Raw genomic sequence first — 22,776 nt, 5'->3', positions numbered from 1 at the left:
TTAAAAAACCACAGGCTCTCTCTCTCAGCCTCAGTTTCCACATCTGTGAAATGGGAGCAGTGGTCGTACTATGTGGTGAGCACTGAGAGATGCTGTATGGGAAAGCCCTTTGTCACCTGCACAGTGTCATGGACAGGTTTCGGTTACCGATGTTCCTTATTAAACTCCTTTAGATGCTGGAAACATCCTGAAAATGTGTAAAAAGTCAAGGCCTTGAATCCATCCCAGATCTTCATTCATTCGTTTAGCAAATGTCTGTTGAGTTTCTCCTGTGTGCCCGGCTCTGGACACACACGGCCCTGCCCTCATGACTCTCTGGGATCACAGACAAGTCAGTCTCATGTTATAGAAGTCAGGGCACAGGCCATGATCACGGTATGAGCAGAGAGTAGTAAGAGTGCTGAGTGGGGGCCACTCCCTCAGAGGGTCAAGGGGAGTAAGGAAAACATCCTGGAGGAAGGGACACCGGAGCTGGGTTTTGAAGATTGAGTAGGAGTGCCCTAGATCAGCGCTTCTCAGACTTTACTGTGCCTACAGGTTGCCTGGGGGTGCTGTGGAAATGCAGATTCTGAAGTCGTGGGTCGGGGCAGGGCCTGGGGTTCTGCATTTCTCACAGGTGCCCCATTGATAGGAGCCATGTTTTGAGTGGCCAGGACTTCAGTGGTGGAGGGCTATCCAGGCAGCAGGACCAGGCTGGGCATAGGCAGTGGGGCTTGAAACAGCAGGATGCTTCCCCAGAGTGCTGGGCTGGGAGGGGACGGGTAGGCGGAGTCAGGTCAGGAAGACCTCGTGTGCGGTGCCCTGCTGGAGCCTGAGAGACCCCAGGAAGAGGTGATCTTTCCTGTGAGGGGTCCCTGTCCCCACTGCCAGCCACCTGACACAGCCAGGCCGCCATGGGGACTGCCCTGTCCCCTGACACATGGCCATCAGGAAGGGGCTTCTCCCTACCTGGAGAACCGCTTCTGCGTGAGCTGGTCCCTCAGCCAGGGTCTGCGTGGCCTCGGGTCGGATGGGGGTGCGTGCTGGATGTGTCTCTGGGGTCTGAAAGGCTATTTTCCTTCCAGATTAAGGAGCTCACGGGCAACCTCAGCAGGAACTCTCCATCTTCCAGCCTGTCACCTGGCTCGGGGGGCACAGACTCAGATTCTTCCTTCCCGCCCACGCCCACCGCAGAGAGGAGCGCGGCGATATCGGTGAAAGACCAGAGGAAGGCCATCAGGACCCTGCTGGCGTGGGTGCAGAGGAAGACCAGGAAGTGAGCGCAGCCCGGGCCCCACCATCCCAGACTGTCATGAGGCCCCGGGAAGAGGACCCCCCTGGGGTGGGCGAAGGAGAGGGGCATTAGCCTCTGTTAAGTTGCATGCCGCTTAGGTGTCTGTGCTTTGTGTAGACTGCCCGGACAGGGGACGTGTGCCTTCTTCAGCGTCTGCATGCACAAAACTGTGTTTGAGGAATGCTTGGTTTGCAGAACGCTGATGAGAGCATTTGAATATAAATCCGAGGGGCGTTTGCCACGTTCAGTCCCAGAGTGGGGATGTCTCTTGGATCCTAATAACATGTCCGTGTTTCTTCTTAAGCTTCAGGGTATCTTTCAGAGTCTGTACCTGCTTAGAAACTAGTAACAGTAGAGGCTGTGACATACCAGAGTTAGGTCTGGCCTTTCCAAAACCGAGGCAGGTAAACTGGAGCAAAGCTCCCAGGCCAGCCGGCAAGGGCTTCCAGCAGCTTCATGTCAGGCCTTTACCGGCAGCTGGCCGACAGCCCCTGGGCCTCTGGGCCTCTGGGCCGTGGGCAGGGGTGGGTAGAAAGCTAGGCCACATGTGGCGAAAGCCACACCACCTTGGGGCCACCCCGGCTCTGCCAGCTCCAGAATGGGGAGATCCTGGTGAATCACTTACCTCTGGACGCCGCATGTGCACGATGGTAACTCACCATTCGCTGCCTTATAGGGAGCTGGGATTAAATGAAATAAACTCCGTGAAAGCGCCTCGCACAATACCAGCACTTAACAAGCTCTTAAATGTCCTATCCCTTCTCCTCAGTGGATGGGAACAAAAGATGGAAGAAAAAAAAAAGATGGAAGAGAGGCTGGATCTTTGGAGTTTTGATTGAGGAGTCGAGCATGCCAGAATTGATTAACGGGATCAACAGTTAAATGTTGTTTAAAAATAAATCAACCCAAAGAGAGCTCGTTGCCAGGAGTTAGGGTGACAGTAAAGCCGAGGAAGTGTCCCTGGGAGGATGCAGCACTTCCGTACCTCCGTTGTGGCGGTGGTTCCAGGAATCTGTGCTTGTGATAAAATGCCACGGTAACGGATGCCACCCGCCGAGAATGAAACTGGGGACATCTGAATGAGGTCTGTGTTTTCAGCCACAGTCTTGACCCAATGTCAGTGTCCTGGTCTTGATGACACGCCCTGGAGCTGTAAGGTGCTGTCATCCAGAGCCGCTGGGTGGAGGCTGCAAGGGTCTTTCTGGCCAGCTTTTGCTTCTTATGAATCTTAAGTGATTTCTAAATAAAAAGATGTTTGGATTTTTTTTTTTTTTTTAGAGCGTTGGGAGATTGGTGGGGTCTCAGGGGATGGATTCTAGAGGAAATAGTGCCTGGAAAGATGACTGTCTTTGTCATTCACTTTTAAACTTTTAATTTATTTATATTAATAATGATATTCGCTGCCACTCAGTGGGTGGCTTCCGTGTGCCACCTACATTGCACACTAGGTTGTCCACGTGTCGTGGCCGTTCTTGTGGGTTCAACCTAATACCTCCCCCACAGCGGCCAAGAGGTCACAGCGAGATGACCCGTTTTATAAGTGAGAGATCTAGGCTCCTAGGGGACGTGACTTGCCCCAGGCTACAGCTCTGGAAGCACAGAGGGGCAGCCGTGGTGTGAATGTGGCTCCTTCTAGCTCCGCTTTGATTGCACAGTGCATCCTCATTTGCTGCATTTTGAGTATCACTGACCAAATGAGCAGTGTATAAAATTGCCCCTTCATATACCTGGGAATTGGGGAACACAGGTCCTATTTTGCCTCTCTGTGCATCATCTCTTCTGATTCTGTTGCTCCCGAAACGGAAACATGAATGGTTCGATCCAGCTCTCCCAGGGTCAGGGCCTGGGGTGTCTTTGCCTGGCAAGCTCGCAGCCCCTGGACCCACTTGGAGGCCAATGAGGCTGCTGCGAGCTGACCTCCTTATCATGAAGTGTGTTTACTAACCTGCCTCATGACCGCTGCGGCTTTCCTCAGGTATGGCGTGGCGGTGCAGGACTTTGCGGGCAGCTGGAGAAGTGGGCTGGCCTTCCTGGCTGTGATCAAGGCCATCGACCCCAGCCTGGTGGACATGAAGCAGGCCCTGGAGGACTCCATGCGGGAAAATCTGGAGAAGGCTTTCCGCATCGCGCATGACGCCCTCCACATCCCCAGGCTTCTGGAGCCCGAAGGTACCAGTGGTTCTCTCTCTTTCCGTGTAATAATTTGTATTACATGTGTAACACATGCTGTCCGTGTAGAAAATTTGGAAAACGCAGAAAAGCCTAATGAAGACATTTTTATATCCCCTATATTCCTACCACCAAGATCATTTTTCCAGTATCTTTCTATGCATCTAATTATAATTTTTTTTACATGATTGGGATCATTCAGTGTATTGTTTTGTATCATTTGTTTTACCTAAGATTATGACGTAAGTGTTTTGCATGTTGCTGTGATGTCTTCATTATACATTTTTATTGGCTCCATAATGGTCCATTTGGCAGGCATACCAACATTTCCTTCACTCTTCTCCCACTGGCGGACATTGAGGGTGTTTCAGAAATAGTCAGGTTCATGTAGAATGCTGCAGTGAACGTCTCGTTGATAAAGCTCAGTGTGCATCTCAGATTATTTCCTTCAGGATCAGGTCCCATCAGAGGAATGACAGAGCTGGGAAGTGCACAGCTTTTTGAGGCACTTGACTATCTCTGTCGAATTGCTTTGCACATGGGTAGGCTAATTTGAGGCTCCCGCTAGCAGTGAGTAAGGGTCCTGGTTCACCAGACTCGCTGATGGAGCTGGCAGCAAGCTGGCTGCTCACCGTGGAGGGACTAAGACAGCCGGGAATAGTGGACATTCTTGGGAATAAGAAGTCTTGGATTCTATATTCCAGCTCCCTCTATTCATCAGCCGGCTGTGGGACTTCAGTGAAACCATTCACCCTCTCTGGGCCCAAGTTTCCTCCAGTGTAAAATAAAGAGAAAAAACCTCAGTGATCTGTGAGATTCTTCACCATCAAGTGTCCCATGATCCTGTTTAAAAATCGCGTGTTTGGGGCGGCCTGGTGGCTCAGCAGTTAAGTGTGCACATTCCACTTCCGCAGCCCAGGATTTGCCGGTTCAGATCCCGGGTGCGGACATGGCACCACTTGGCAAGCCGTGCTGTGGTAGGCGTCCCACATATAAAGTAGGGGAAGATGGGCACGGATGTTAGCTCAGGGCCAGTCTCCCTCAGCAAAAAGAGGAGGAGTGGTAGCAGTTAGCTCAGGGCTAATCTTCCTCAAAACAAAAAAATTTTTTAAAAAAATCACGTTTGTCCTTCTAACTCCAGTGTCTCTCTTAACAGACATCATGGTTGACACACCGGACGAGCAGTCTATCGTGACTTACGTGGCACAGTTTCTAGAACATTTTCCGGAGTTGGAAGCCGTATGTTTGTTTTCCTTACCTCTAATTCAGAAACTGTACGTTTGCCTCAGCGGGCCGTCACACGAAGCTGGGGCTCAGGCTGTGCCGCTCCGTGTGACGAGCGGTGATAGTCCAAACCTCATCTCAAGTCCTGAGTGTTACTTTGCCACCTTTTAACTTCAGAACCATATACAACGTGTATTATGTTTTTTCAAAAAGCAGGATGAGAAGTTAGACAGCCTCACCTCTTACAAACCTTCCCACACCAAACTTCATTAAGATCATAAGAGATGCTTGCTCACCATGTGGATCGGCGACTTGATCTTTTACGAGTCGGATGAGCCTGTTAGCGGTCTACCAGATTCTGTCAGAGTGTGAAAAATGATAGAAGACACTGAGTGTTCGAAAGCATGCCTTGTTATTGTCAGAATCCCAGATTACAGTTGGCGACAGATTTTATTTTTGGAGCAGAATCAGGCCTTTTAGAAGTTCTCACAGCTCCATTGAACCTGCACCCAACCCATACGCGGCCCTGAGGTGGTGATAATGACAGCCACCCCAGCCTCTGTGGAAGTCAGTGGCAGCTGACTGCACACCTCCTGCTGGCTCAGGCGGACTGAGCGTGACCTCAGCGGATGAGCTCCCTCACGGGGGAGCTTGGTTCTGCTAGAGCAAACAGTTAACAAGTCAGCAAACACATTATTGTCCCAGGTAGTTGTCAGTACTAGACAGAAGAAATAGGCATAAAGAGCTAATGCTCACGGGGGAACGGGGCTGCTCTTCAGCTGGAGGCTGCTCAGGTCCCTGTCCTGTGTGTCTCCGGGTGACTGCCCTTCCTGCAGTCCCACACGGCTCAGTGTCATCATCTTCACTTTATAGATTAGAATATGGGCGCTTGAAGAGGCTTAAAGGCCGCTCCAGGGTCACAGCTACCAAGGACGGAGCTGGGATTTGACCCCAGGTCTCTGTGGTTCCAGGGTTCAGGCTCTTAGATCCTCACAACATAAGGCTGAGACTGAGACCCCGTTTTGTACCACTCAGAAGAGCCAGACTGGGTCTTCCCGTGTGGTGGCTTTCATTCCAGTCTCTGCCTGTGTATGTGATTCCCTTGTGTGCCTGCACCACAGATCGCTTCCCAGGGTGCTTTAGAAGCTGGAATTCCATGGGCTGGAATGTCAGTTCTGCCACTTGAAGCTGTGTGACCTTGAACTGCTTACTTAACCTTTCTGATAGGTGTCTATAAGCTGTCATCTGTAAAATGGAAATATTACCCACATAACTTTTTTTTGGATTATTCCATTATTTTTTGGTTTCCATTTAATCTTCTCTGTTGGCTTTTTAGCCTCATCTCCTTGTTTAATCTTTTTAGTAGTTGTTCTAGAGATTATAATGCTCATCTTGGACATGCCTCAATCTACCTTGAGTTACCATTATACCACTTCAAGTAAAATGCATGTTTTATATATTTTTATATATGCGACAATTCAAGTCCACTCACTTCCTCCCCATTCCTTTGTGCTGTTATTGTCATTTGCTTTATTTCTGCATGTTTTAGTCCCTGATGCTTTGTTATTATTTTCACTTTAAAGAGAAGACATTTTGAGAAAACTTTTTTAAATAGACTTTTATATTGACCATATATTTACCATTTCAGATACTTTTCATTCTGGAAATGGATCCTTCTGATCCAGGCTTCCATCTGTGGTCACTCCCTTCAGCCTGAAGGATGACCGTTGTGGTCTCGTGGTCCTAGTTAAATAGTTAGAGTCTTTATTTGCTAGTTCTAACCCTGGGTCACATTTGGGTCTATTTCTAATGACTGTTGTTTCTCTTGATTATGTATCGCATTCTCCTCCTTCCTTCTATCTTCAATTTTTTACTTTATGCCAGACCTGATGGATAAAAGAACAGTAGAGATTGAGGTAGAGGACAGTTTCCCCCCAGAGAACATAGCCCTTGCTCAACCAAGGGCCTGTGATGAGGAGCTGGTCACTTTGACCTTCTCTGGCACCGATAAGGGCTACCTTGCCATTTTATTTAATTTCAGCCCTCTGGCTTCAAATGATTTTAGGATGCGGTCCATCCACTCTCTCCACGGGTGCTTCAGGAGCCAAGCACTGCAGTACCACCAAGACTGCCCTCTGCTTTTCAGCCCTGCTCTCTGCTGCTTCTTGCTTAGCTCAAGTCCCTGTGTGGGAGAATTAGCATATGAGGAGAATTGGCTTTGCATTTGGGGCCCTTCCAAATTCCGTCTCTGACACCAGCCCACACAATCAATAAAGGTTTGGCTAGTGGCTGGCCTGGTGGCTTGGTGGTTGAGTTTGCGTATTCCACTTCAGTGGCCCGGGGTTCGCAGATTCGGATCCTGGGCGCAGACCTACACACTGCTCTTCGAACCATGCTGTGGCAGCATCCCACATACAAAATCAGGGAAGATTGGCACAGATTTTAGGTCAGTGAGACTCTTCCTCAAGCAAAAAGAGGAATATTGGCAATGGATGTTAAGCTCAGAACCAATCTTCCTCACCAAAAAAAAAAAAAAAAAAGATTGGGCTGATCTTTCTGTATCTCAGGTGGGTTAGCTCCCCTATCCAACCCAGACTAGGCAATGGCCCACAGGTGTGAAGGAGCTGACAGTCTCTGCTCACTTAGGGAGGGTCCTCCTTTTCTAACATTCAGTTGATTGAGATTTCTTTGTATCCATAGCTTTAAAAAACACATTATTTTAAATTTATCAGGTGTTTTCACATTTCAGTAGGAACAATAGTCTTTTGCAGCCCTCTGCATCTTAACCAGAACACTTGCATTAGTTCTGAAGTGGCTTTTTCCGCTTTGGTTTTTGTTTTTGGGAGGGGAATGCATGGTGTACTCGAACGCTCCTCTGATTTCACATTGCCCCGTGTTTCTCTGCAGGAAGATTTTGTGGATTCAGATAAAGAAGCCCCTATTGAATCCACCTTTGTCCGCATCAAAGAAACCCCTTCTGAACAGGAGAGCACAGTCTTCCTTCTGAGCGAAAATGGGGAGCGTGCTTACGCGGTCAACCATGAAATCAGCCACCCGCCACCCTCCAAAGTCTTTGTCTGTGACAAGCCTGAGAGTGTGAAGGAGTGCTACCTCGGCGGCATCTCCAGCCGCACGCTGTCAGATAGCTCCTCCGAGTTCATGCACCAGATCATCGACCAGGTCCTCCAAGGGGTCCCAGGTAAGACCATCAGCATCAGTGAGCCATCTCCAGAATCTTCCATCCTATCATCCAGAAAGGACAACCGGAGGTCCAACTCTTTGCCAGTCAAGAAAACCGTGCACTTTGAGGCTGACACCTACAAGGATGCTTCCTGCAGTAAGGACGCCGCCTACAGTCAAGACTTTCGCTTTGAAGGGAGCCCAAGGGGGACAGAGGAGTTGTGGAAGCAGGATGGACACGTCTTGGCGGTGGAGGTAGCCGAGGATAAGATGAAACAGGACGAGCCTGAGATCCTGGAAGCTGCCTCTGATGAGGCCCCAGGTGACATTTCCTTGGCGCGTGGTAAGATCAGTCATTCTGAGACGTCTCAGAGTCCTCCCTCCTGGAATGGGGCATTGGAGAGGGCAGCCAGCCAGGAGGAAGGAGGTCGTCCCCTCTCACCCCTGGGAGAGAGCACTGTCATGGCCGACTCCTTGGAGATCAGGGTTAAGCTGCAGACTGTGGAAGCTATGGATGAAGGAGACTATTTCGAAGGCATCCCATTAAAAGCCTCTAAGTTTAGCAGCGACCTAGTAGATTTTGCCTCGACCAGCCAGGCTTTCAATGAGGTTCCTTTGCTCCATGAGAAAAAACTTGCTGAGGATGAGGTTTTGGAGGATCATGGTGAGAAACTGGGCAAAAGGAGAGCAAAATCTGCGCAGAAGGAGGAAGATTCAGATGAGCCCCCAGTGAAGCTTGACATGCGAGACCCCCGCAAGGACCCTGAACGAGAAGATGAAGACTATTCTTTGGCCCCAGAGGAGGCACCAGTGGAGAAAAAGCCGGAAGTCTATGAGAAGGCGAAGAGGAAGTCCCCACGTCGCAGGCAGGGCGAGGACGAAGGGGAGGCCGAGGGCCTCCGGGCGCTTGGCGGAGAGCTGCTTTCCAACCCGCCGAGCCGCACCGTCAGCTTGGAGACCCTCCAGAGTCACAGCGAAGAAGGCCTGGACTTCAGACCCTCCCCACCCCTCTCCAAGATCTCCGTCATCCCCCACGATCTCTTCTACTACCCGCACTACGAGGTGCCCCTGGCCGCCGTTCTGGAGGCTTACACAGAAGGCGCGGAGGATTTGAAGAACGAAGAGATGGACCTCGAAGAACCAGAGGAGTATCTGTGTGACCTGGGGTCCAGGGAGGAGGCTGAGGCCTCTCAGAGCAGCTGCAGCTTCTCCGGGCTGGGCGAGGACCCCTCCGAGGCTGGCTTCCAGGCGCCATCTCTGGACAGGGGTGCAGACCATGCCAGACCGGCCTCGGAACCCGCTTCCACATCCCCCCAAGAGGACCACCAGCAAAGGGAGGCTGAGGAGAGCGCCCCTGTGGAGAGCCATCAGGTACTTGATTGCGGGGTTGGGAACCCTGAGGCGGGATGGGTTCTGCTCCACTGTTCCTCCATAGCAGAGGGAGACAGAAGCTTCCCACACACACATCCCGGGGCCAGCATTGAAGGAGGCACTCACTCAGGCCTGGGCAGGGGCAGGGCTGGCCCTTGAGAATGAGCGCTCCTTACAATTTGCACCCTGGGTGCCCCACTGGCCTCCCCCGGTCCTGCCTGGCCCTACCCACAGGGCTGCCAGGAGCATCAGATGAGTCGTGTTTGAGGGTCTGGCAGAGTAGTAGCAGTCATTTTAAAGAGTAAAATTTCAACACTGGGCGGGCTGTTAGTAAATCGTAGGGCCACCTCCTGCGGCAGCCTGCAGACCTCACGTTTGACTCCAGCCTTGATTTTTAAAGGCCTTTTGCCTGTTCGGCACTATTATCAGGTTCCTGTGGTTTGAAGCGGGTTGTGTGCACAGGGCAAGGGAGGGACACACACTTCTGAACTCGAGGAGCTGGGTACACACTTACCTGCCACTTGATGTTCCCATTTTATCTGGCCCAGCAGCTCAAGAGCGGCCCCCAGCAGCTCAAGAGCAGCAGTGAGAGGATGTGGGCCCTGGCCTGGTCCCGTGGGGGCGCAGTGGGAGGGGTCCTCCTGCAAGCGCAGGGTTCATGAGAGCCCCCCACCGCAGCACTGGGAATCCGGGAGTGGATCCAACACCAGGCAGACTGGGTCCTTGCTGGGTGCGGTGCAGACGGGGTCCCAGGGTGAGACGCTGAGAGGAGAGAGGACCCCAGGCGAGCTCACCTGCCTCCTCGGTCCTGCCCTGCAGAAGGCCTCGTGCCAAGGAGACCTGCCTTGGTGTTTGCAGCTGGGCAACCAGGTCCCAGCAGCTGTGCCATGAGGGAGCGTGGCCTCAGACGTAAGAGATGGGGCCCAGCAGAGAGATGCAGGGGTTCCACAGAGGGAGACCCACCCACGTCCAGAAAGCCTGCGTGTGTGGGGGCCTCTGGAGCTGTGGCAGGGGCAGTTCTGGGTGGAGGGCACAGTGCAGGACCCAGGGCTGGGATGTGGGGCCGGGCTGAGGACATTGGCTGTTCCAGATCACTTTGCCTCTGAAGTGGCTTCTAACACCATCCCATGGTGTCTTCCCCAGTCTTTCCCGGCTGTGCTCTTCAGTTCAGCCCCCTCGCCACTGGCCGTGGACCCTAAAACACAAATCGCGTCCCATCGCTCTCCTCCTCCTGTTCCAGGATAAAGTCCAAACTCCTGAGCATGACCTTTGAGACTCTTCCCTCCCCAACCTGGCCTCCCCACCCCGCTGGTCCCCCTTCTCTCGGTCCCCGCCCCCAGCCCAGCCAGCCTCCTCGCTGGCCCGCAGACACTCCAGCTCTCCTCTGCCTCCAGGCTTTCCTTGATCCGGCCCCACCATCTGGACGACCTTCCCCACCCTTCACCTGGCAAGCACTCACCCTTCAAAGCCCAAAGCAAATATCACCTCCTCCCGGGAGCCTTCCCGGCCCCTCCCCAGGCAGAGGAGTTGCTCTCAGCTCTCAGCTCTCGTGGAAGCTGGTTTCCTAGGTTGTGATCCTCTCTCCCAGGAGAGAGTGAGCATCTGTGTATTAGTCTTTGGACTCTAGAGACCAGCCTGACAGGGCTTGCAAAGCACGAAACAAAGGTGTTTTGCGTCGTGGCTTGGGGGCGAGGCGAACGTAGGATAAATTAAACCCAGAGATAAATGACGATGCTCTGGCTCACGTGGCAGAGAGTCAGGCGGAGGGAGGGGCTCACCCGTGCTCAGGGGAATGAGAAAGCCTTGCAGCCTGGGAGGGCTCCAGGAGGAAGGGGAATCGGAGTAACCTTAGAAGACGTTTAGGATTTGGATAGGCCAGAAGGGCTAGCTTGGGTTAATCGGTTTCCCAACTCTGGACAATGGGGAACAGCTGTTGGGAGCTCTGGGGGCGGCAGAATTCTCAGGCTATAATGCCCTAGAAGGCAAGTGTGGCAGGACCGATTGACCTTTTGGGGCAGAGACATCCATGCTATGTCCGTCTTCGGACAGAGAAGAGGCCTGGGTGGTCCCACAGGAACCAGGGACCTGCCTGCCATCTTCCTCGTCTGTCCTCAGGGAGAGGAACCCAGGGCCGGCCCCCACCCCCTCCCACCTGCTGTCTCCTGACTTGTCGGAAGCCAGCCCTGCCTGAGCAGGCTCTTCCTGCAGGAGACCCCAAGATCCGGGGGGGTTAGAAACGTCCTTCAATGAGATCAAGTCTTGGGGTCCCCGGGTTGGGGACTACGACAATAATGGGAATGATTCTCTGGATTCTCATGGGCTGAAAAGCTCTCTGGAGACGAAAGAAAGGGGACAAAGTGGGTGGAGGGAAGAAAGCCTGAGTTGCATCTCTACCCCTTCGTGTTACTTCAAATGGCGAAGTGGGGGCTCCGCTCCTCTCCCCCGGCTCTTGGAACGCGGCTTGCAGAAATGCGGATGCAGCTCTTCATGCACTTTCCTTCCAGTCATTGTCAACAGCAGCTTGTGCACCTGCCTGTGCCCAGCATGTGGACGGGAGATTTGGGGTGGGGTTGAAAGAGCCCTGGGCTAGGGATGGAATCGGGAGACCTAGACTGAATCCATCTCATGCTGAGCTGGGAGGAGAGCCTGCGGAGAGGTCACATCCCTCGGGTACAGTGCGGGAGCCATACTGGTGCCGTCTGTGTCTCTGGGCTCTGATCTGCTTCTCTGGCTCTCACCTGTCCGGCAAACAGGTGCCCACTGCTGCTGCCCACCTTGCAGTTGGCTCCCGAGTGTAGCTCTGGCCTTGTCCCCTGTGGGTGAACAGGGGTGGGGTGCAGCCTGGGATGACAGGTGAGGTCTGTGACATCCTGGCAGACAAGATGACACAGGATGGAGCATCTCTCTGATACCTGGCCCTCCTTTAAAAGAAAGAAAAAATATCTTCCAAAGGGACTAGAAAATGGCAAGTTTTCCTTCTTCTAGAAAAAAGTTCTCTCCTCATTTCGCTTTTCAAAAAAGGTAGCCTTTGCCCATTGATGATCAAGGGAGGCTGGCGTTTCAAATTGCTGAGCGCCTTTTTAATTTCTGCCCAGAGCTTTGTTCTCCGGGGGTGCACGGCCCCGGTCACTCCAGTCCCCTTATTCTGGCACCTGTCGAGCAGGTTCTTCGAGCCCCTGAGGAATTCTTGAGAGGTGGCTCCAGCCATTCCCACCCTTCTTGATTTCACTCAGGAGCATTCCTGGTGGGTTCAGAGTGCCAGTATGGACAGTGGTCACAGAATCTTCCTTATCAAAGAAATGCTAGAGATGTTGCACTACAATCCACCTTCGGGCAAAGCACAGTGAAGATGTCATCCCACGAGCCATGCGTTTGCCTGTGTGTGTACCTCTCCAAACCCTGGGGCCACCTCTGCACCCCTCGGCCCACCTTTCTTCCAGGATTCATTCCTTTGTCTAAGTAGGCGATGGTTGTGTGAAGGGTCCAAGCATTGCCCGCTGGAAGAGACCTCTTCTATAGGAAACATTATCGTCCAGTGGAAGCGGTTGGTAATCGTTATACCCAGGTGACAGACGAGGAAACTGAGGGGCAGAGAGATCAGGTCAGTTGCTCAAGATCAGATAGCTGACGCAGCCAGGATTTGAAACTAGATCTTGCTGACTCTAGAACCCGTGCTGTTTTCACTCCGTCCGTCTGGAGCGGTGGAACTCTGCACAGGGAGCGGGAGGCTGGGTGGCCTTCCCTTCCAAGGCAGCCTGTGCCGGCAGGAATCTGTGGGACAGGCAGAATTCAAAGGGATGCCCAGCTGGGCCTGGGAATCAAGCTGGGAGGGTCACTCACTCGCCATCTCAACATGAAATGCTGACGTGTGTTTGATTTTCTTATCGTTAAGTCTCAGGAATCCCCAAACTTGGAAAACCTAGCAAACCCTTTAGAAGCAAAGGTAACGGAAGAATCAGTCAGCAGTAAAAAAAAGGAAAAAAGGAAACATGTGGACCACGTAGAAAGTTCGATATTTATAGCACCTGGAACAGTTCGCTCTTCAGATGACCTAGAAGAAGACACTGGCAACCACAAAGTCCCTTCCAGGTATAATATCTTCTCGCCCCCGGGACCAAGCGAGAGAGCTACTCTCTGAACTCATTGCATTTTCGGTTTCTGATTTATGGGGGCGCAGGGGGCGGGACTGGACAACAAGCAAAACTCACTCTGAGTACCTTTGGGTGGAACCTGGCAGGGAGCCCTGGAGTGGCCAAACTCCAGGAGGATGTGGGGTGAAGTAAGAGGCCTGGAGACTCCTCCAGCCACCCCCGCCCCCAGGTACCAGCTGGCTGGGTTCGGTAGGGACCAAACTTAGCCATTTATAAGCATCTTCCTGACTTCAGCATATGTGCCGAGGGGAGTGAACAGGCAGAGGCCCAGATGGGAGAGCCAGAGGAGGAGCTGGTGGCTGCCAAGCCTGCCATCGCCCCTCTGCTTCGCTTCCATGGCTGGGCTGTGAGGGACGAAGGGAGAGTAGACAGAGCCCAGGGAGGAGGGGCAAGGCACGAGGGGAGGCTGCTGCCCACTTTGCCTGTGACTCCCAGGGACCCTCTCCCTGCCCCTGGACGTGACTATCCAGTAGACGTCTAAGTCTTAGCGTGTTGCTGGACCCTGCTCTAAGTGCAGACAAACGCTTATGGCCAAAAGGCCCAGGGCTGTCATCTACTCCACTACAACTCAGGGAGGGGCCGTTAGTCATCGCCAGACCGCTCATCTTCTCCCTGAGCAGGTCAGTTCTCAGTTACCTTTGAGCAGCCGCTCTGTGATGGAGTCCGCTAGACAGGGACTTCAGAAGAGGCCAGCCACAGTGGTGATTCAGGCCCAGCTGCACCCTCCAGGGGCTCTAGAGGGACATGAGATGGGGTTCCGTCTATTCTCCTGGGACCGGGTGGAGCACCTTAGGTGTTAACAGGCTAGTGAGGATTTCCTGTTCTGGGCCCCAGAGGCAGGTGGAGAGGCTCAGGGCAGCCTGGGGCCGAGGTGTCATTTGAGTCTCCTGTGGAGGGATAAGTGGGATTCGGATTTGGGAGGAGAGAGAAGGTAGAAGAAACAGCCTGAGCAGACAGCTGACATGGAGCAGGCACCTCAGTAAATATTTGTGGGGGGTGAGGAGGTAGGAGGAGAAACATGGAGAGCGGTGGGGGAAGGTGAGCATATTTGAAATGCAGCATCGACAAGTACCAGCAAACCTGCCCCTGGGGGATGATATGGAAACAAAGTGTGTGACAGTATATGAAGCAGCTATCTCAGACATTGGACCATAGGCTGTCCTTGAGAGAAGGGACACAAGTAAGGGAAAGGCAACCATTATTTCGGTGTAGGTGGTGTGGGGCCTGGTTGACCGTTGGGTGCAGAGGTCTGCCTCTGATCTCCGTGTAGAGTCCGCCTGGAGCAGGCAGCAGGTCCCCTCCCAGCGCCTCCTCCCTCCCCTCAGGCGAAGCTGTAATTATTAGAAAGCCGTGTTCACCGAGGTGAAGATTACAGAGTACATGTGAGCAGGTGGCGGGGAGCTGTGCTCTCTCGTGTGAATGATCCAGCACCCCTGGGCCCCTCCTGTGTCCAGGCCGTCTCACCTGCTCCCTGCAGTGTGGGAGGTGCCACCACCCCTTTTACACTCGAGGAAACTGAGTTCAGAGAAGTCAGTACCTGGCCCGAGGCCGTTGAATGGGACAGAGCCCTGGGCATCTCTTCCAGGCACAGGCTGTTTTCCTGGCTGTACCTGTGGCTTCCCGTTGGTCTAGGCAAAAAGGCCCGTTGTTCCAGAGCCTGTAAGATCCCTGTCTCCCCAGCCTCATCCTCATCCACTCCCAGTCACCTTCTCCCCTCATCTCCACCGTGCCCCGCCCCCTGGTCTTAGCTGAGGTCCTTGAATGCCCCCCCAAGCTCCTTTGCCTTTGAGGTCCCTCTGTCCCCTGCCTGTCTCCGGCCTCGCTCCCTTGGGTCTCAGCCGCCACTACCACTTCCTCCAAGCAGCCTTCTTGGGTCCCCACAGGACATTTTTGATCCCTTTTTATATGTTCTCCTAGCCTCTGCTCTTTTCTGCACAGCATTTATCGAAAAGTAATTCCTATAGTCATTTGTGCAAGGATGTTTTTATCATCTGCTCTCCCCTCACCGGGGAGCCAGCTCGCTGGAGGCGGGGAGGGCATACCAGCAGAGCCCACCTTTAGCAGAGCACCCAGCTTGCAGTTGGCACTCAACTGCATTCTTTGGGTGAATGAATGAATGGATGCGTGAATGAGTGCGCTCTCAGTCTGCGGTCAGCTCCTGGAGGAGCCGGGTCCCCAGCACCTGGCACACGGCAGACTCTTGATAATGCTTGTGGAAAGAGTGAAGTTCAGGGTTCAGACCTGAATAAGTCTTGTATTGATTATACTGTAACAAGAAAACCACCTCAAATTTAAAACTATGGACCAAGAACAGTTTAGTGGATACCAGGGGAAAGGTGGGGTGGGGGGTGGGCACAAAGGGTGAAGTGGTGCACCTACAACATGACTGACAAACATTAATGTACAATTGAAATTTCACAAGATTGTAACCTATCAATAACTCAATTAAAAAAAAAACAAAAAAAACCAGAAAACCACCTCAAAGCAAGCGTGCTGGAAAAAAGGGGAGCGGGAAGAGCGAGAGTGCCCTCCTAAAGGGGGTGCGCTGTTTTACTAGAAAACATTGCCAGCACACGGGGCAGAGCCTGCCCCCCGTGCATCTCCAGCTGCTGCAGTGTGTGGAGTCGGCTCTCACGGGACACTGCTGGGTTCTTGGCACCAGGGCATCTTTTTTCTTTGTAGGTACATTTTATTTCATTTCTGTGCTGTGATACCAGCCAGGAAGACTAGCACAGGCTTTGGCTGGAGGACAAGGACTGACATTTCCCTAGGCCTAGCCCCGCCCCTGGCACATAGTGGGTACCCAATACCTCTTAGCTGGGGACATGCCCAATGCAAGGGAGAGCTTGGTGAAGTTTGCAGGATGGCAGTGGGCAGGGAATAGCAAGCCTGCCAGTGATAAATTCCCCAGGAGTAAACTCTTGGGTCAAATGCCTTTAAAAGGACCCCAGGATGCCGCATCGTAGGTTTCCCTTGAGGAAGCTGAGGTGACTGTCTCTGTACCAGGGCACGTCGACACCCAACACCCAGTTCTCCCGCCGAGCAGCGAAACAGGGCCACGTCCACCTACGGAACACTGTGCTCCCCACCGGGACCACCAGCTCCGTGGAGCAGATCGGGTGGGAGTGATGTACCATTTTACTGATGAGGAAAACTCATGAGAGACTAAGTTCTTGGCTGAGGTTGCCAATGGATCAGCCAGGAGCCAGGATGTCAGCCCAGGCCTCTGGCTGGGTGTCTCTTGCCTCATGCCTGGGCAAGCCAGCTTTGTGGGAAGGTCAGAGATCCATTCCACATCGGCCTCGAAGGTCGGGTCAGAAAATTAGTCGCCTTGTGTATGAGAGGAAAAGAGCTGGGATGCCCAAGAGCTCCACAAGCAGAGAGCGGCACTGTACTTAGAAGGAGCACTGGAAAGAGAGTCCAGGTACCAGCTCTCGGCCCAGGTCTGACTTAGCTTGCAGAGGACCTCCAATGACTCCCAGGACCTCAGCATGCTTGGAAAAAGAAATCCTTTCCTGCCCCCAGATCGGATGATTTTTAAGAATATGTGGTCTGCTTTCTATTCTTGCTCCGTGTTTTTTTCTTGTAGATGAGGGCACAGTATCTAATATGCATCCTACTGTTTGTAGGCACACTCCAACCCAAGTGGGCCTATTGGATAAGATTTCTCTCTCCCGTCGCTGGGTCTGAAATCATGGCTTGCCTAAATCGACCTGTGGAGGGCTCGGGATGGGGGTGCCTGTAGCACGGAGCCATGGTGGGGGCTCTTGGTAGCACCAATTCAAAAACGTGTGTTTCTTTTTCAGGACTAGTCACAGTGACTCCAGCATTTACATTCGACTACATGCTAATAGGTCTTTGGAGTCGGTTAGTATGTGACTTTCTTCTTCTGCGTCCGCCCCCGCTAATCAGTTCCTTTCCCTCCTTCCCCCTCCCTAGCCCAGAGCTTTGAAATCACTGACGTGCAACAACTGTACTTTTGGATAGAAGACAAGCACGTTGAAACCTTGTCGTTAAGCACAGTCCAATCGGATGTTCAGTTTGGGCAATAGGAGATGTAAATAAAGTGATGATTTTAAAGCCCAAAGGCCTCTTTGTTATAAAAACGCATCCAAGATCACCCCTCCCCCACACACACATGGAAAGGTCACGTTCAAAGACAGAGGTGCAACCTAAGTGGAGGGTCCACTTTACATTCGCAACTACCCAGCCCTGGATGTGTTGGGACCCAGAGCACCGTGGTCCACAGCCCTGACGCAGGCTGTGGGTGGTGGGGCCTCACCCGTTCATCAGTGGGGGGACCGTGGGAGCGGGGTGGGTAGAACAATGTAGAATGATTGTTTAGCAGTTTGATTTTGGAACTAGATGTTTGCAATATTGAGAACAACATGGCATGCTCGGCTTTGTATGTTTAAAATTATTTTATTTTCTGTTTCAGAGATTTCATCTTTACTAATTGGGTTGCGGGGGTTTTGTTTATAAATTTCACTGTAGGATCATTTTAGCTATGTTCAATTGAGGAACGCAGCCGATCTGGATGACAGGAGAAACCGAATGTTAACCAGGTTGGTGGCTTTGCTCCAAGTTCCATGGGGTTTAAAATTTTTTTCTTTTTTCATTATGCAGCCTGCCTTAGGGGGGTGGCTGTTTCTCCCAGCTAGGCTTTGTTGATAACAATAATAAGAGTCTGAGATAAGGCAAGAAAATACCTGTTTCAGAGAAACTGAATGTAAATTGAATATGAGTGGGAGGAAAAAGTGGGTATTAATTAACACTTGATGGGCAGGGCGTGGTTCAGAAAATGACTCAGTTGAAAGATCGTTCTGGGACATGAGCTCGCCGCTGTGTTTAAATAACGCAGTGGCATAAACTGGCTGTCCAAGGTGGAGGCAGGCAGAAGTTCACAGGGGTGTGACTCTGGGTGTTCTCAATGCCACGGCGCCTGACAACTGTATTCCTTCTGTGTCGCCACTGCAGGTACAATACTGAGAAGCTCACTGAGCTGATTTTACAGTTTTATGGCATCAGAGCAGACATGAAGAGGGAATACAAACATACCAGGATGTCTATGAAAGTATTTCTTACTCTTGGAGCACTACACGACCTAAACTAAGATTGCTGAATTCCTGTAAAGCTGCCCGTTTAGAACATAGGAATCCAGAGAAATCTCTAAAACTCTGACAATTCTGAGACGCCCCTATCCTTGTTAAAGTTATTGACTCACTTAATTTTGATTTTTTTTTTTTTTTTTTTTTTGCCGTGGATTTGAATTGGCTTGGAAGGACTTAGGTTATTGGAATGGAAAGCCTCTGTCTGAATATTCCCCAGCACCCAGGAGTGTCGTTCTTAGAACTCCATCACGCTGGCTCCTAAAAAAGAGGCAAGACCTGTTTCTCTCCCCTGACGTAAAATGGAAATATTAATTCACGTTTTCCACTGGATTTGACAGACTCCTAGGAAAAGAGGACTTTTAGCTTTTATGAGCGAGAGAGCCTTTGAAATTTGAGCCCGCAAGGTTCAGAAATGCAATCGTGTTTCCATGTTTTTGAGCATTTATTCCCTTTGTAAGAAAAAATTGAGTTTAAAGTTTTTCTAAAAACAGTTTTAAGAAAGAGAAAGATATTCTGTCAGTGGTCGGTTATCTGCTTGGAAATCAGTTCCTAGACCAAATGGTTAATCCCCTCTTGGCCTCGCCTCTGTCTGTATCAGAAGGTAGTTCGAGATGGGGTGGTTTTTGGTTTTCATAATCTCCCATCACACGCCCCAGATGACCCTAAGACGCTTACCCCCTGGGCTTCTGGAAATGCAGCTCCAAGCGGAGGCTCCCAGCCCCCATCCACTCACATTATGGCCCCCAACCCTTTCCTTCGTGGGCACCTGGAGCTGTGGTTGATCACCACCACACAGCCCCCTCTGGACTTGATCTGCCAGGCAAAAGCAAAATGTCACTTTAACACCACCTTCTGTAAAATAAAAGAAGAACGATAAATCTGACCCAAATCAAATCTGCTAATTACTTTAAAAGTTATATTCCAAAGCCACAACCAATACCTGGTGATCGGGGCGGGGGGGGGGGGGGGGGTGTGGCGGGGAGAGGATGTGTCTTTGTTTCTCACGGTGGTTCTTACATTATCTGTAATCGGGGAGCTCGCTGTTCCTTTAGATTACTTAGGAAGTCCCCTCTGTCAGGAATGAATAACAGAGAGCTGTCGGGATGTGACCTTGCCTTCAGGGCTCTGTGGTGTCAAGGAAGGCATCCTGGACTGAGAGTTAGACCTGGCCCAGGTTCCAGCGCTGCCACAAAGTAATTGTGTGGCCTGGGGCAAGCCACTCCACGCCCTGAGTCTCAGTGTGCCCATCTGCGGAATGGGCTCGCAGCCCCTCCCTCTTGGTGTTGTGGAGAACTGAGCATGTGCGAACGCTCAGGGGGCCCCCAGGACCCCGGCCCTCCGCCTTGGGGCTGCACACGAAGGGCGGGGCCCCTTGGCCACCTCACTGGAAGCCCTCAGCTCTCCAGTTGGGCAGCGAGATGGCAGCATGGGGTGGAAGTGGCGGCCACTCCACCGGGGCCCTGCTTGTAACTGCCCCGCCTGTGTCTCCCCTTCTGCAGGAAGGCCAACAATTCTGGAGAAGCCACATCGCGGGAGAGCCACAGCCCCCAGAGCGACTCGCTCACCCAGTTGGTCCAGCAGCCGGATATGATGTATTTTATCCTCTTCCTCTGGCTCCTGGTTTACTGCCTGCTGCTCTTCCCACAGCTGGACGTCAACAGACTCTGATCGTGTGTCTGCATAATTAAAAAGACAGGACCCTGACCGGGGTGGGAATTCTTTTTACTTTGTTTTGTTTTGAGTTCTGGCTGGGGTACTTCTGCACACAGTGGAGGACCTCCAAGGAAACTTAGAATCCCTCTCCTCGCTTTTTTTTTTTCATGTTTCTATGGTCTCCTGTGAGTCCAAAGCATGCTTTTCTCTGGCCCTGTACTCAAAACTCAGGTGTGTGGCTGGATCCGTGGGTGGAGCTGGTTGTTGCCTGTGTTGCTTTGTCAGATACTAAGCATCATTAACTGGTATTTAGCCATAAATGGGTTGTAGCTTGTCCCACACGCAGGTTTTAAAGGTCCTGGGTGGACTTGAGGTACTTAGCTCTCAGAAGAGGGGCCTTCTGATGAGCAGAGGGTGGATGTCCCAGGCAGAGCCTCCACTGGGAAGAAAACCGCGAGTGTTGCTCGAGCGAGCGGGGCTGTGTGAGGGAAGATGCTGGGTATCCATGCTCCTGTTGTGGTCTGGCGATTGGCTGCCTTCGTTGAGGGATAACTGAGCAGCGCCAAGCTGCTGGCTCCAGGAATGGCAGATCCAAGGAGGAAAGAGGAGGAAAGTAAGGCTGTGTCGTGAGCCTCAGTGGACTCGATTTTCACCCTAGTTTTTCTTGGGGGTGGGAGGGAGGGTGGGGATGCATTTTAAATTCACTTTTGCATTGATGGAATTGAGGAAAAGCTGTGATTTTCAGATTTTTCCCACCAGCGGAGCCCTCCTTGCAGATGAATTCTTGGCTGGAGCCGGTCTGGATGGTGCACTAAAAGCAGAGCTCTGGCTGACACAGGACGGGGCCTGGGGTCCTTCCCGCTTTGCCCCGGCAGCCCCTGGCTTCCATCCACGGCTCCTGAGGCGTCTGTGCCGATCCCCCACAGTCCCACAGGGCACTGCAAAAAGCCCTAAGGAGGGGTGCCGAAGTGGCTGGGCCAGGAATCAGCTCTGGCTGACATTGGAGCTGGAAGTGGTCCAGCAGGTTCCTGCCCGGAGAAAGCCTTGTGCACCGCTGCCTCCGGATGCAGCCTCAGCACAAGCATCCTTTGTGGTCCATCGTAATGGGTTTCTTGAAAAGGCTTTCTGGAAAGCACCCTGAGAAGTAGACCAGAACAGGCAGTTTGTGAGGGGGGAGGCTTCCGCCTGCCCTTGCATCCTCCTTCCATCCTGGCCTCCCTCGGCTCAGTTTCCTGCCAAAATCCAGGTCGCGGTGCCTCTGTATCGCTTCCTCGTCCCATTGTCCTCCCCCTCAATAAGCGCGTATTAGGCGATCCTTATAAAATCACAAACTGTTCGATCAGGAGGGGCCCTCAGACAGCATCTTGTCTGCTGAACCCAGAGAGGCAGAGTGGGTTGACCAAGATCACACAGCCAAATAGGAACAGACTTGCAAGTGCACCCAGGCCACCTGATGGCCAGTCCAGAGCTGTCACCCCTTTTAGGAAACTTCCATGGGGACCCTGAATGTCCTGAAAAAAAGATTAAATGGATAGATAAAAAATGTCCTCACTGAAACACAACCAAAATGTTTAGGCCAACCATCAACCTTGGATTTGTCCTTGTGTTTTTCCCATAGGGAAGTTGCATTCACTTTCAGGTGCGTCCCCTGTTACTTCTGGAGGACCCCGACAGCTCTAACAGCTGGTCTGAGGACATACTAGCATTGTCCTTACTCCGGGAATCACGTTGCTCTCTTAGCAAGCCAAGGACTTGCTTTTTGCAAGCAGTGGGTTTCAAGTTTACAGAATTCCAGCATGGCCCAAAGAGTTTACATAGGACATTTGACTCAATGACCGTCAAAATCTGGCCTCTAAGCCGCTCTGATTATAGCCTGTCCTCTCCCCACGAGTGAATCGGAGCCTTCCAAGCTGAAAGCTGTTGGGAGCTTGGAGTGATTCCATCTTGAAGGCCAAGTGTCCCATGGAAAAGGAGCTAGTTAACGAGCTCTTGGCATCACAGAAAGCTCACAGGTACCGATAATAAAGATTGTGTGCGCTATTTTATAACCGTGGACATCACGCAGTCCTCGCCTAAATTAGCTGCTTAAAGAGCCAGGGAAGAGCTCACTCAGATGTTAATCGTTTCATTTTATGGGTCTAGACCTCGTTCAGAAATATCTCTGCGGGTCGCTCCCCTCACCCATTGCAACATGTCATATTGTTTAAAACCATCTACTGGCAAGAGGCCTCAGAGTCATTTGGTTCAGGTGGGCAGTAGACTGATTTTTTTTTTTAAAGCAAAAGAAGAATTCTCATTTGCGTATAGGCTTCTATAAAAGAAAAAGCTGGATATAGAAGGTGGATAGAGAAGCCTGCAGGACACACCACCCCATGGCTTATAATTTTTTTTAAACAGTTTATTTTTAATTCTTATCCAGGTAATACATGTTCATAGTTTAAAAAGAAACAAATACTGTAAGGCTTTGAACAAAAACTCTCAGCCCCCTAAGTCTTGCTGCCTAGAAATAACACTTTCTACTCTTTGAGCTATTTCTTTTAATATTGACCTTTGTGTTTCTGCATAACATATATTTCTTTCGTTTTTTTTGAATTAATTTAGAAACATCTGGTGGACTAGCTGTTATAGGGGTGAGGAGTTTGCT

The 22,776-nt window shown here is 51.7% G+C and overlaps 1 protein-coding gene across 16 annotated transcripts in view; it reads left to right on the top strand.

The window, feature by feature from the left end:
* CLMN (calmin) overlaps positions 1-20,200 on the top strand; it is a 114,495-nt gene extending 94,295 nt beyond the window's left edge. For 5 of the 16 annotated variants that reach the window (XM_023628337.2, XM_014735768.3, XM_070249796.1 and 2 more), the window contains 9 exons: positions 1,065-1,255; positions 3,249-3,442; positions 4,599-4,681; positions 7,574-9,217; positions 13,110-13,306; positions 17,175-17,235; positions 17,863-17,933; positions 18,346-18,442; positions 19,983-20,200. In XM_023628337.2, coding sequence (XP_023484105.2) covers positions 1,065-1,255; positions 3,249-3,442; positions 4,599-4,681; positions 7,574-9,217; positions 13,110-13,306; positions 17,175-17,235; positions 17,863-17,933; positions 18,346-18,442; positions 19,983-20,147 — 2,703 coding nt within the window. In that variant the 3' untranslated portion in view covers positions 20,148-20,200. Of the gene's footprint in view, positions 1-1,064; positions 1,256-3,248; positions 3,443-4,598; positions 4,682-7,573; positions 9,218-13,109; positions 13,307-17,174; positions 17,236-17,307; positions 17,456-17,806; positions 17,934-18,345; positions 18,749-19,978 lie in introns of those variants that run through there. The other 11 variants (XR_011432135.1, XR_002803663.2, XR_011432134.1 and 8 more) reach the window with 7 other exon arrangements.
* Positions 20,201-22,776: the final 2,576 nt, after the last annotated feature.

Source organism: Equus caballus, chromosome 24, assembly GCF_041296265.1.
Source record: "Equus caballus isolate H_3958 breed thoroughbred chromosome 24, TB-T2T, whole genome shotgun sequence".
NCBI classification, from domain to species: Eukaryota; Metazoa; Chordata; class Mammalia; order Perissodactyla; family Equidae; genus Equus; species Equus caballus.
Note: the sequence above shows the minus strand (reverse complement) of the source record. Positions and strands in the feature narration are given on the sequence as shown.